Below are 14,741 nucleotides of genomic sequence, written 5' to 3' on the forward strand. Positions count from 1 at the left end.
CGTTTGGCAACTAGAGAAGGGGAGTGGATAGGAGGCAAGAAAAAAATTATTCCTTTTTTTTTTTTCTGTTATACAAAATACAAAAGAAAATCAGAAAAAGGAAAAGAGCAAATAGATCTTCTCCTAACTTTTTCTCCATTATTCTGAAAATTTACAAGGAAAACTATGGAAATTCTTTTCGGTAATAAAGTATATTCATTGCTTATCATCTTGCATAAGCAAATTAGGAGAAGGTTATATTCGCTAGTTCACAATGCAAGTGGAAGTCTACAGGAGATTATTTGAATTAGGAAACTGGCTGTCTTTATTTTCCCATTTAGGCAATTATATTTTACTTAGTATTTTCAAAGTCAGCAATGTTAAAATTTAGTCTAAAACTTTTTTTTAAAAAAAAAAAAGTCAAACTTTTTGAAGACGTATTTTGTTTTTTCAACTTGTACGTTTAATGCAACCAGTTGAACATATATATCTGCGGCATCCATCTTTGGAGAAGCATTAACAAAACAGTTACTATTACCGGTGAAATTAAAAAATAATCAGATTTACAAGTGGTAATTGAAAAATAGTCATAGTTTCAAAAGTAATCGAAATTTAGCCACTTTTCATGTAAAGGTAAATTTGAACGAAGATGCTGTTCAAAATCCGGAAAATATTCCAGCATAATATATTGGAGTTCCAGTATAGTATACTAGATTTCCAGCATAATATACTGGAGTTCCAGTATAATATACTAATCTTTCCTATTTTGCCGCGACACGGAAAGTTCCAGCATAATATACTGAAGATTAGAGCACCTGTGCATGAACTTCCAGCATATGGAACTTTTCGTGTGTTGGAGTTCCAGCATAATATGATGAAAGTTCATGCACAGGTGCTCCAATCTCCAGTATATTATGCTGGAACTTTCTGTGTTGCAGCAAAATAGGAAGGATTAGCCTTAACATACCTTTGTCGTTTGCTTAACCTCACGGCTTTGGTTCAACCCGTTAGTACTTCAATCTACAACAAATGATAAGGGAGCACTGTTAAGCTTACAGAAGCTAAAATTCAACACAAATAAACGACTAGCTCGTCTACGAGTATTTGGACAACACCTCCCCTCATTTTTTCCTTTTTTTCAAATCAAACAACAAGACCAACATGTCCAAAATATCAACAAACATATTACATCAATATCCAACTATATCCATCGCAATACATCACCAAAACAGTCCACACAATCTCACACAACAACCAAGTGCTACTTTGAGCTCTTCCGTGTTGCAGCAAAATAGTGGCTATTTTTCAATTTCAAGTAATATTTCTCTTTTTCCACTTATTCAAACACAATAAAATCTTTAACCACTTGAAGCAAACTTTCATTGTTGAGTTACAATCTACCACACCTGAACGTATTATAAGAAGATATCATGAAAAAAGTTATATACATATTTGATAATCCGTTGATGCGTGAGATCAGATGCCCAAGGTCTGAACAAAATCCATAATATTTCGAATTGATCGTCTAATAAATTTACACATAGAAGATCTGTCCAACATTCAAGAGGCTCTCATGAGGTATATTGAAGATGACACTATTTTCCCTGCATATTTTCCTAAGAAATGCATATATATAGTCTATAGCTAGTTTCTTATAAAACCTGGATTCCCTTCTTGCTCTTATTACAGTGTTCCCAAGTATGTGTACAACCCCAGCATCTCTACAACTATTTAAGAATTCCATCTCATCAACTTCTGTCTGTCCGCTCTCATGTCCGGAGGATGTGATTGTGTTGTTTCCGTGAGGATGAGATTTGACAGGGGCTATTGAGTCCATTGATGAATAACTGAGCTCAATATTTGCAGTAGAAGAGCTCCCGTTATCTCTCGAATGTTGTGTTTGCTGTCCGTATAAGCTGTATTCATCAGAGTCAGAGCAGCCATCCATCATGGACTCCAGTCGGACAAACATAAAGAGGTTATCGAAGAGCTTTTTCTCAAAGTCTTCATCCTTCTTATGGAGGTCTTTGTAACCATATCTTGCAACACAGCGAAACATGTGAAAATTCTTTGGTCCTATCCGTTTCACAAGGAATCTCTCATCTTCTGGAACTGTGTAAACAGGAAGATACTTTACGCAGACAAATACCATAACTGAGTGTATAGCAGGTAGGTTGGTAATGAAGTGAGAAAAGATGTGTGGCACTCCACTAGCTAGTTCGGTGTACACAAGTCCGATTCCTGGCACACGTACCAATCCTAAACTGGGGCCAAGTCCAAGAATCCATGCCATAGATACCTTGCTGTGCATCTCAAATTCGTAACGTTTCACCGTTCCATAATGCCATACATACATGATGAGAAGAAAAGCTGCAGCAATCACAAGAGGAACCCAACCACCCTGGTCAAGCTTAAACAATACTGCAGAGAAGTAGGTACATTCAACCACCAGAGATAAGACAGTGAAGATAAGAACAACAACCCAATGGCAGTGCCAAACTAGTAACATTATCAAAGTCATGAGGAGTGTCGTCACCAGCATGACTATCACGACCGCTGTTCCTGTTGATCAAGAAATTCCATGTCAACAAGTGAGTTTCAAGATGAGGCTCTCGTATGGTATCAACAGTAAATAAATACAAAAACCAAACGCAAGGAAGAAAATTCAAAGCATGGCTAAACATGAGATGATGGAAAATGGTTGAGTACATCTTCTGGTTTGAGACAACTTTAAACTAATGCAAATGCAAAAGAAAAAATAGAGCATAAACAACTAGTAAGGACATTTAAGGAAGACGACAAACAGAAAGGGAAATTTAATCTTATCAGGACTTATATCTGTCATTGCATATGTAAAAGGTCAAACGGAATCAAGATATATTATTAGCAGCAAGACACAAACTCACCGTAAGCATTGCCTATTTGGCTTTGATTTTTAAATCCAGCAGTAACGGCAATGCAAAGAACCATAAGGATCCAATTTATATCAGGAATATATATCTGCCCTAAGAACTTCTTTGATGTATGTACAACCTTGACTCTCGGAAAACAGCCAAGTGCTAGAGCTTGCTTGATTATGGAAAACGTTGCAGATATGGTAGCTTGACTTGCAACAATAGCAGCTAGAGTTGCAATCACAAAAACTGGCCAGTATATGCTTTCTGCATTATGAAAAATGTCAGGTACATTATAACTTGTAATTGATGTCACCTTTATTACTAACATATCCTCCATTCTATTTTCTTCAAAGGAGGACTGGAAATGGTAATTCCTCAGAAAGATTGTACTGATATATAATCCAATTATTAATTTTCTCCTATGTGTGAATTAGAAGACGTTTCGCTTTGTACTATTAACAGAGTAAGTTATCAAACAGTATCACAGATATATGCTCATAATATTTAAGAATTTATGTACATAATTCCAAGCCACAACCTCCGCCCCATATATAAAGATTCTGGCCTACCCAAGGCCATGAATATTAATCCTCAGAAAGCGTGTTAAATGTTAATATAAACAGGATATGCGAAACCAGCGGTAGTATTCAAGTCTTGTTACGTCGAAAAAAGAAGCATCTAAAGTCTGATACATAACTAGAAAGAAAAAATGAGGATGTCGAAATCCATATGCTCCATCATCATACCAATAAGGGTCATTAACTAACTCAACTACCAATCATCAAAAGCAAACTCTGAAGGAGCAAGGCACACTGAGGAATCTCTTTAACATAGTTCCTTCAATAAGCCATAAATTCTGGGGCCTAAGGCACAGCTCAAGACTGCCTCTCTTAATTTCCATTATAAGAGATAAGGTTCAGTCTAGAAAAGTGTGCTTCTTTGTGCGTTTGGCAGCTAGGTAAGTGATACTGACAGCGGAGAATCTGAGGAAGAGAAGGATCATATAAGTCAACTGGTGCTATGTGTAGATGTTGGGGAGAAGATGTGGATCATCTCTTATTATATTGTCCAGTTGCTATTCACCTGTTGTGGGAAGTTCTGAATTGGTTTAGATACAAGTGGTTTATGCCAAGTTCAGTAAAGGAGGCCTTGCATAGCTGAAAGTTCAAAAGCAGAAAGAGAAGACCCAAAGCATGGGATGTTGCCCAACTAGCTCTTATGTGGGTTGTGTGGAGGGAGAGGAATAGGAGAGCGTTTGAAGGGATCGACAGTGATTTTGCACATGTGAGGAGTTGCCTCTTGTCTCTAGTTTCTTTTTAGTGCACCCATGAGGTCCTTGTTTGTATAGATGAGTGGGCGAATTTTACAGAGAAAATTATTTTGGTGTAGGTTTCTCTACTTTTTGGTATCCTTCTTGTATACGGGTATTTCCCACTTAATAAAATTATGACCTTATCAAAAAAGAGGAAGGGGGCGTAACTGGTAAAGTTGCTGCCATGTGACCAGGAGGTCACGAGTTCGAGCCGTGGAAACAACCTCTTGTAGAAATGCAAGGTAAGGCTGCGTAAAATAAACGCTTGTGGTCAAGCCCTTCCCCGGACCCCGCGCATAGCGGGAGCTTAATGCACCGGGTTGCCCCTTTTTTTACCCTTCTTCGGCCTTAAGAGAGATAGAGCTTGGGGGAAAAAGAATTGGGGAGAGGTGATTAGGCAAGACATGACGCAGCTATAGCTGATCGAGGACATGACCCTTGATAGGAAGGTGTAGAGGTCGAGGATTATGGTAGTAGGTTAGGTAGTCTAGATTATTCATACCGGTAGTATTTGTACGTACTCTCGCATTCTGTTGGTATTAGGTTTCTTTGACTACCTATCGTTTCTTGCACTTCGATCATCTTACTATCTTTTTGTTATTTATGCTGCTTTTACATGGCTTCTCGGTGTTGTCCCGTCTTTTTTTTCTTTTTATTAATGTCAGAGGCGGATCCAGGATTCAAAATTTATGGGTTCAATTTTAAGGTTTTTAGTATAGAACTCATTATATTTTTAAAGCTTTGGGTTCTAATCTACTATTTGTTTCAACTTTAGTGAATTTTTACACATAAATTTATACTCCGCGTTAAAAGTTATGGGTTCAGTTGAACGCGACTCTTTTACCTTGCATCCGCCCCGGATTAATATGGTGCTTATGCTTTCTTGAGCCGATGGTCTATTGGAAACAACCTTTCGACCTCCACAAGGTTGGGGCAAGGTCTGCGTACACACTACCCTCTCCAGACCTCACTATGTGGGATTATACTGGGTATGTTGTTGTTGTTGTACCTTATCAAAAAAAGAGATATTCAGCCTTTAGCTTCTACAGGTTGTTGGTGCATGATTTAAGAATTCTGCATTTGTAAAAGATCAGTTAAACAGAAATTGGATAAGACACTGTAGGAAAAAGAAAGTCTCAGATTCTCCTTTCTATCACCGCTCTTCTGCCTCACCTTCCTTGTGACAAGTCCTCCTTAGGCGTCTCACTTGTTACCGTGCATACTTATAGCTCCTCTCAACTGAATATGTTCTCTAATTTCAAAGATTTGATACTGGGAACATGCTATTTTGCTGTGTACTGAATGTGCACTATGCAAAAGATACTCCGGTCTGCACCCAGAGCTCTATTGATATTACGACATCTTAGGTCTACATACTGTTGAGCTGTTTTATCACGATTGAGGAGGAAAACAAATACCTCTAACATACTCACAGTTAGAGAGCAAGAAATACCTGGAATAGATCGATAGAATGCATCAACAACATGATCTGTATTTTGCATGAGGTATGCTGCTTGTCCAGAATAAGCTAGAAGAAGGCAAGGGAAACAAACGACAGTGAAAGCAAGCTGTATTGCTGACAGTGGAAAATGAGCAAGATCAGCAAAAAGTGCCTCTGTTCCTGAAATAGACAGCCAAACAATTATAAGTAGGAGCGCACACACATTTCTTTTTCGCGCTAATAAACTTTTGTCTAATAATACACAGAAGAGATGTTTGAAAAGAGTGGAAAGGGCAAGAAGAGAAGACCTGTAATGCTGAGCATGATCCCTCCCAGTGATGTCCAACCATCTCTTTTTCGCCTTCTAAAATACCGATATATGTAAACCGGAGAAAAAGCCCGCAAAACAGAGCTATCATATTTCCAGATATTATAGATGCCAATACCTCCTACTAAGAGAAACCAAAGCAGCACAACTGGAGCAAACAACCAACCCACTCTGTCTGTGCCATAATGTTGTAAGCTAAACAAACCAACTAATATAATGACAGCAACAACCACAACTACATCTGCATAAAGAGAGCACAAACATGAATTTCTTTGTGAGTTTATCATAAATAACTTTAAGAGATGCAAGAAAACAAGATGTGATTAACAAAGAAAAATATTTGGAAAGTAGTGTAGTACCGTTACTCATCTTCGGATGGTCCACCTTGATCCCACCAGAAGCTGAAAGAACTGAGAAAAATATTCTGCATAAGTACCTTATTTCAAACTAAAAGTTACCTTTGTTTGATAATAATTGATGAACTTCAACTTAGTCATTAAGTAGCTGATAAGTATAAGATGTACTCCAAACTAGTATACCTGAAATGGCAGGAGTCAGAATTCCATCGCCGATTACCATGCAAGTGCCAACAACTACAAGAATAAGAAGTGCATTCTTCCTGAACGGATATGCCTCCAACCATCTTTTTGTTTTTGCAGCAAATGAATGCTCATGGAATGTGCTACGGCTGTAAGTTGTCAACTCCTCATCAGTTCGGTGTTGGTTTGGAATTGTGTTTATCTTAGCATGTCGACAGAGTAACGAATAAAGAGCAAAAGTCCCACCTGAAAATGGTAAATTCAGTTATGCCATTGTAGTGCATCATAAAGTACATATGCTCTTGCATTGGGAAATGCAGCTGATGCTACTGCAGAGAGCCCTTTCAATTAGATTAGAATGATGAGGTACCAAGTAATAATTAGAAAATGTTTCTCTTATTTCACTTTAGTTACATATTCAATTATGAGGAATTCAGCGATGGAACACTTACTAATCACAGGACATGCATATATATACAGGTACGAGGCATGACTAAATTAACCATACGAGTGATGATTACTGCAAAATCAGCCTACCTTGGCCATTGTCGTTTGCTCTACATACAATGAAAACATACTTGAGGAGAGGGATAAGCGTAAGAGAGTATATGATTAATGAAAGTGCTCCAATGACATCCTCTGGATCATCAATTCCACGGGGAAATGTATTGTTGTAGACATACAAGGGAGATGTCCCAAGGTCCCCATACACCACTCCAAGACTCTGATAAGCAAGCCGCAATAACAACAATGTCGAGAATTTCTGAATTAAGAGAGAATCAATCAGGCAACTGTCTAAAACAATGACCAGTACTAAAATGGTTCATTCATTTTGTGATCTACGAAATCAGACACAAATCTGCAGAAGATGTCCAATTTCAATCATCTGCTTTGAACATAGTGTTCACAAAGATGAAGTAAACAAGTGCACACAGGACGAACTACATATGTATGTACACGCACACACACACTCACACACATAAGTATGCATGTAGATATACATGTGATACATGATATTTGATATCAGCCTAAAATCATCCTCTAAGTTTAATTGAATATCTAACCAATCATCCAGTGGCAGATACATTAATTCAAGTCTACAAGATCCATCTAATTCTTTACATATCTATTTTATGAGACTGCGTATTACTCATGCATTAAGATCAAGTAGGTAAGAAACAATCAAAGCATCTTCAAGCTGAATAACTGCTAACCTATTAAACTTTGGCCACATACAAAAGAAAGAAAGAAAGAATAGAAACACTAAACCAGTAAAGCAAGCAGAAAGCAAAAGGTCCCAAAAAAAGAAAAAGAAAAAGAAAGATATCTTTGACATTAACCTATTTCTGAGGAATCAATAAAAGAAAGGTACATCTAATTATACCTTTTCTCTATACATATTCCTTAGCCTTCCAGCTTCCTCATCCATTGGCTGATCAAGCTTTTGCTCTAAATCCCACATCCCTCCTTTACTTTCATTATTATTATTCTCTTCATCAATTTCCATTCCTGAAGCCATCCTAAAATTGGAAATGAAACAGTTCGAGAACACTGTATATATCCAAAAACAAGATGGAGTAATATTTATTCTTAAATATACAAAAGCATAAATTCTCAAGTGGGGTCAGCTCAGCTCATACCACTACCCCAATCAATATCAGCCACAGGAAACAGCAAACCAATTTGGTAACTTCAACCCCTTTCAGTAGAAAACCACCATTAGTTATGTACTGAATATGCTGAATTTAAAGAAAGATTCTCTTTTTTTTACTTATCTTCAATAAAAGAGCTCAAGAGAATTCAATATATGAAGAAAGTAACTAAAACCCATTTCTTGAAAAGGAAAGAGAGAGAGAGAGAGAGGGGGAGAAATTGTGGCTGCAAAGAGAAGAGTCTGTTGTGGCTTTTTTTGTATTTTTGCAGTCATTGCTGCTTCAGAAAAACTAACTTTTTCCTTCACTGTTTCTCTTTCCTGAACAAGCATTTACAGAGCAAACAAAACAAAAAAAACTCAAAATCACTTTTCATCTCTTGCTACACTGCTGTGTGTGTTTGTGTCAGATATATAGAGATAGATTTGATGAGTACTATTTCATGCAAAGCTGGCAGTTTTGGAAGTAAGTTAGTTAAGATGTTACTACAATGGTTAGATTAGTATTAATCTTATAAAGAATTTAGATTCTACTGACCAAATATTGCTTAATGATCCACCAGTTTTAATTTATAGATAGCATTATGTTTGATTTCACTAATAATATTCCCTCCTTCTTAATTTATCTGAAAATATTATTATTGGAAAACAATTTTTTCTTTGGCTACAATTTCTCTCTTCTTTTTAAATATTTTGAATTAATAACCATGTTAACATATGCTAGTATTTTTATGTAATTTTTAAATTAAAAGTTTTAAAAATTTATGCCTGAATTCACATAGAAAATGTCACGATCCAATTCTAGTTTAGGCCGTGATAGCGCCCAGAAACGTTGCTAGGCAAGCCAACAGTGAACAATCTAGTGATTTCCATTTTTAATAAGTTTTTCAAACAACCGACTTTCCTTAATTTAAAGAATTTAACGAATAACAGATTTTAAAGTAATCAAAACGAAAGCAGCTAAATGAAATCATAACCGTAGAAATACAACCCAAAATCATAAGTCTACTAGTGTGTGCCAAGACCCGGTGTCACAAGTATATGGGCTACTAGTAGAATATACAAAAGATTTCTAATCTACTGTCCGAAATGGAATAGATAGAACAAATAAACAAAAGAAAGACTCCGGCTCCTGCAGAACGGCTCGGAAGGGCAGCTCACCGTGTAGTCTCGTAGCGGGGATCAAAGTACGCGTGCCGGACTGGTAACCGGATGTACCTGCCTCAGATCCTGCGCAATTAAGTGCAGAAGTGTAGCGTGAGTACACAAACAATATATATCCGGTAAGTATCCAGTCTAACTTCGAAGAAGTAGTGACGAGGGGTCAATTTTATTTGACACTTACTATGGGCTAACAATGATATATCAAAATTTTATACTAAGCATGGATTTCATGAATAATACTGAAAGCTCAATAACAGGAAATAATAAATTCTTCTTTCGCAAATATTAAATCTCAAGTTTAGTTTCATCATTTAACAGTTTATATCTCAAGACATTTAAGCAATATCAATTATGAATAGTTCTAAAGATTCATCATGCGCAAATTATGCCAGGTCGTACGACCCGATCCAACATAATAATTAAACTGTGCACTGCTGAGGGTTGAACGACACGAACCATAGATGCATCTATCTGCTACCGAGGCATTCGGCCTGCTCCACAAATAGAAAACATTTCAAATAAAACACAAATTCTCATTTATAGTCAAGGTTCCATTCGCAACTTCAAGTAAGTGAAATTTACCTTTTACAATTCTTTAATCTACTTCCAATATGACTGCGATAAATCAACAAGTAAGAGTGCAAACATTTCAATTATAGCATGATACAGGTCCTAGACTACTCGGACAATAGCATAATTAGTAGCTATGTACGGACTCTCATCACTTCGTACGTACGTAGCCCCTACAAATAGGTAAACATATTTATTTAATTCACCTATGGGGTTAATTCCATCTTACAAGGTTAGAAAGGAGGCTTACCTCGTCTCAATGCCTACTTTTCGATCCAAGTTTGTGCTCAACCCCGCAAATTTGGTGCCAAACGACTCAGAACTAGTCAAATATGATGTAAAATAATCAATAATGCTCAAAAGTTCATATTTTAACTATCAAGGTGATTTCCCAAGCCTATTTGAAGAATCCCAAAATTCACCCCCGGACCCACGTGCCCGGATTCCGGAAATATCCGAAGAAAGTTGTTACTCATAACCCGATGAACTCAAATATAGTTATGATAAACTAAAATATATGATTTTCACTAAATTCAATAACCAATCTCATTTTTATCAAAAACCTAGGTTTCATCTAAACCCTTGATTTTCACCAATTTTTACATGTTAATCTACCCACAATCTACTTATTTAACTCATGTTGTGTATAAATTACTTACCTCAAAGTGCTAGGTAAAAACCCTCTTCCAAAAGCTCCAAAAATCGCAAGAGATGAGAGAAAATGAGCTAAATGGTCTAAGTCTTGCAATTAATAAGTTGTGCACAGGTCTCAGATGTCGCATTTGCGACACCTGGTTCGCAAAGTCGCAAATGCGAACCAGGGCTTAGGCTGCCAAGGTCGCAAATGCGGACTCTGATGAGATCGCAAATGCGACCAATATTTCGCAAATGCGAACACTGCCCAGGTCGAGCTTCTTTGCAATTGCGAAGCCCTTCCCTCAAATGCGAGGTTCGCATTTGCGAACAAATTCTTGCATTTGCGAGACGTGCAACTGCTGCCAAGAAACACCAAAAAAACTGAAGTGTTTTTCATCCTTCCGAACGTCCGAAACTCATCCCAGCCCTCGGGGCTCCACACCAACCACCCACAAAAGTCTAACAACATCATACAAATTTGCTTGCGCGATCGGAACGCTGAAATAACATCAAAAATCATCAATCGGACACCAAAACGCATGGATTAACTCATGAACTCAAAATTTCTAAAAACACTTCCGCGCGTCCGATTCATATCAAATCAACTCGGAATGACGCCAAATTTTGTATGCAAGTCTTAAATGACATTACATACCTACTCCAACTTCCGGAACCGGAATCCGAACCCGATATCAAAAAGTCCACCCTCGCTCAAACTTTCCAAAAACTTCCAATTCTAACTTCCGCCAAATGACTCCGAAACGACCTACGGACCTCCAAATCCACTTCTGGGCGTGCTCCTAAGTCCAGAATCACCATGCGGAGCTATTCCCAAGCTTGGAATCCCAAATGGACGTCTAGAATGTAAAAATTCACTTCAACCCAAACTTATAAAATTCACTAAAAATGCCAACTTTCACTATTAGGCACCGAAACGCTCCCGGGTCGTTCAAAACCCGATCCGAACATACTCCCAAGTCCGAAATCATCATATGAACCTATTAGAACTGTCAAATCCCAATTTCGAGGTCGTTTACTAAAAATGCTGACTGAAGTCAAACTTAGCCTTTTAAGCCAACCTTAAGGAACCAAATGTTCTGATTTCAACCCGAACCCTTGTAATTCCCGAACTAACCATCCCCGCAAGGCATAAAACAGTAAAAGCACGTACGGGAAGTCTTATTTAGGGGAACGGGGTTCTAGAAAGCAAAACGACCGGTCGGGTCATTACATTCTCCACCTCTTAAACAAGCGTTCGTCCTCGAACGGGTTTAGAATGATACCTGGAGTGCTGAATAAGTGTGGATATATGCTCCGCATGTCCTCCTCAGACTCCCAAGTCGCCTCCTCGACCGGTTGGCCCATCCACTGAACCTTCACCGCAGAAATCCTCTTGGATTTCAACTGGCGATCCTGTCTAGCAACAATGGAAACTGGCTCCTCCTCATAACCCAGGCTCTCATCTGACTGAATAGTGCTGAAGTCTAACACATGTGACAAGTCGGTGTGATACCTCCTTAGCATAGACACGTGAAAAACCGGATGAACTCCTGATAGGCTGGGAGGTAAGGCATTCTCATAAGCAACCTCCCCAACTCGTCTCAACACCTCAAATGGGCCTATAAATCTTAGGCTCAACTTGCCCTTCTTACCGAATCTCATAATCCCCTTCATCGGCGAGACTTTCAAGAGAACCTTCTCGCCCACCATAAATGATAAATCACGCGCCTTCTGATCCGCGTAATTCTTCTATCTGGACTGTGGTGTGCGATGCCGCTCCTGAATCAACTTTACCTTTTCCAAGGCATCCTTTACCAAATCTGTACCATATAACTTAACCTCGCCGGGCTCAAACTACCAGATGGGAGAACGACATCGCCGACCATATAAAGCCTCAAATAGATCCATTTCGATACTGGACTGATAACTGTTGTTGTAAGCAAACTCGGCCAAAGGTAAGAATCGGTCCCACTGCCCTCCAAAGTCAATCACACATGCTCTGAGCATGTCCTCCAGAATCTGAACTGTCCGCTCCGACTGCCCATCGGTCTGTGGATGAAATGCTGTGCTGAGCTCTACACGGGTCCCCAACTCACTCTGTACGGCTCTCTAAAAATGTGAAGTAAAATGAGGGCCTCTATCTGATATGATGTGAACAGGCACACCATGCAACCGAACTATCTCATGAACATAAGTCTGGGCCAACCTCCCTGAAGTATACGTAGTCACAACCGAAATGAAATGTGCCGACTTGGTCAAACAGTCGACAATGACCCAAACTGCATCAGACTTCCGCAAGGTCCGCGACAACCCAACTACGAAGTCCATAGAAATGCACTCCCACTTCCACTCCGGTATAGTCATCTGCTGGAGTAGGCCACCTGGCCTCTGGTGCTCATACTTAACCTGCTGGCAATCTAAGCACCTAGATACATACTCAACTATGTCTTTCTTCATCCGTCGACACCAATAATGCTGCCTCAGGTCACGATATATCTTCGTAGCACCTGGATGAATGGAATACAGAGAACTGTGTGCCTCTTCTAGAATCCTCCCTCTCAAGCCATCGACATAAGAAACACATAGACGACCCTGGAGTCACAGAACACCATCATCGCCGATAGAAACCTCCTTGGCACCACCCTGTAGTACCATCTCTATAAGGACCATCAAATGCGGATCATCAAACTGTCGAGCCTTGATCTGCTCTAATAGTGAAGACTGAGTAACAACGCATGCAAGAACTCTGCTAGGCTCTGAAATGTCTAACCTCACAAGTCTGTTAGCCAAGGACTGAATGTCCAAAGCTAGTGGCCTCTCCCCTGCTGAAATGAATGCCAATCTAACCATACCCTCTCCCTTTATGCTCAAGGTAATGATGTATGGTGGGCCGGGCTGGGACCGGGACCGGACCGAGCCCGCGGTCTTAACGGGCTAAACGGTCCTGGCGGGCCGGTCCCCAATGGTGCAAGAGGCCCGTGGCGGGCCGGTTCACTTCTATAAGCCCACGAGCCTGGGACCGCTAAGCCCGGGACCGACAGGCGGGCCTGGGCCGGTTCAACCGGGCCTAACGGGCTCCAACGACTATTTTTAAAAAAAAAAATTAAAAAAAAAAGACCAACGGTCAGATTTTTAAAATCTAGCCGTTGGCCTTCATAATTTATCCGTTGGCCACTTTAAAAAATAGCCATTTGGCCCCCAAACTTTATTTTAACCCCAAACTTTATATAATTACACTTTTTCCCAATTCTCAACTATAAATACCCCCTCATTCTTTCATTTTTACTCACCAATTCATCAATCTCTCTCAATCTATATCTAATTTCTCTTCTATAATTGCTTATTTTATTATTGCAATTTCGTGAAAAATTGTGAAGTTGGTGAATTGAAGTATTCAAGTCTTCAAGTCTTCAATGATTTTCAATTTTCAAGAAGTTGTTCGGCAATTCGGTAAACTCGTTCCAACTCTTAAGTTTTAAGAATATATTTTTGTGTGTTTTAGTTTGCATAATTGTAATTAATATGACATTTTCTTTGAAAAAAATATTTGGTGGTAAGGGAAAAGCTAAAATTGGTGAAAGTAGTCGCCAACCTACTACCCTTCCCCCGGCTCCCCGACCCAGACCTGTTACCCGTCCTGCTGCTCCTATTATTCTTGATAGTGATAACCCTTGTTTTCAATTTTCCCATAGTGAATTTTGCCATAATGTTGCACCAGGTCAAAGATTAAATGAAGAAGTTATGAATGCTCTTTATCCTAATGAAACTATCTTAGAAAATGATGAGGAAAATGAGGATGTAGATGAAAACCAACCGGATTTAGATGATACACCTACTAGTTCTGTTAATAACCCAACTGATGCACCGGCCGACCCACCTATAGAAACCCCTACTTTTAATAGACAACCTTCTAAACGCCTAGAAACATCATTAGTTTGGAATTTTTTTACTCAAGTAAGAGAACAAAATAATGCATAAGTGTAACAATTGTGGGAAATTGCTGGCGCATAAATATACTGGAGACCGTAGCGGCACGGGTAGTTTGGCTAGGCACATACAAACACACCCTAGAGATAAAGTTAGATATTTACGAATGAAAGCGCAGCTAGAGGGGACAAGTGTAGATACTGCGGTTAACCCTAGTACATGGTCAAATCTAGTTCAACCAGGAATTAACACCGTGACCGGAGGTATTTTATATTACGATCCAAATAAAGATCGTGA

General features: G+C 39.0%; 1 protein-coding gene across 1 annotated transcript; it reads right to left on the reverse strand.

The window, feature by feature from the left end:
* Positions 1 to 1,364: 1,364 nt before the first annotated feature.
* On the reverse strand, positions 1,365 to 8,532 carry LOC109217064 (potassium transporter 11-like). The gene is made up of 8 exons (XM_019381292.1): positions 7,881 to 8,532; positions 7,034 to 7,259; positions 6,497 to 6,742; positions 6,317 to 6,367; positions 5,938 to 6,198; positions 5,642 to 5,809; positions 2,886 to 3,140; positions 1,365 to 2,541 (listed from the first exon to the last, which is right to left on the reverse strand). The coding sequence occupies exons 1-8, from the start codon at positions 8,013 to 8,015 to the stop codon at positions 1,514 to 1,516; spliced, it is 2,370 nt and encodes a 789-aa protein (XP_019236837.1). The 5' UTR covers positions 8,016 to 8,532; the 3' UTR covers positions 1,365 to 1,513.
* Between the last annotated feature and the right edge of the window lie 6,209 nt (positions 8,533 to 14,741).

The sequence above is a fragment of the Nicotiana attenuata genome, unplaced genomic scaffold (genome assembly GCF_001879085.1).
Source record: "Nicotiana attenuata strain UT unplaced genomic scaffold, NIATTr2, whole genome shotgun sequence".
Taxonomy (NCBI): Eukaryota; Viridiplantae; Streptophyta; class Magnoliopsida; order Solanales; family Solanaceae; genus Nicotiana; species Nicotiana attenuata.

Bases quoted from the DNA above. Each gene is read 5' to 3' on its own strand.
- LOC109217064 (XM_019381292.1), bottom strand. From the start codon at position 8,015: ATGGCTTCAGGAATGGAAATTGATGAAGAGAATAATAATAATGAAAGT. The intron at 7,260-7,880 runs GTATAATTAGAT...CTCTTAATTCAG, and splicing joins GGAATATGTATAGAGAAAAG to AAATTCTCGACATTGTTGTT. The intron at 5,810-5,937 runs GTCTTCTCTTCT...TGTCTATTTCAG, and splicing joins GATCATGCTCAGCATTACAG to GAACAGAGGCACTTTTTGCT.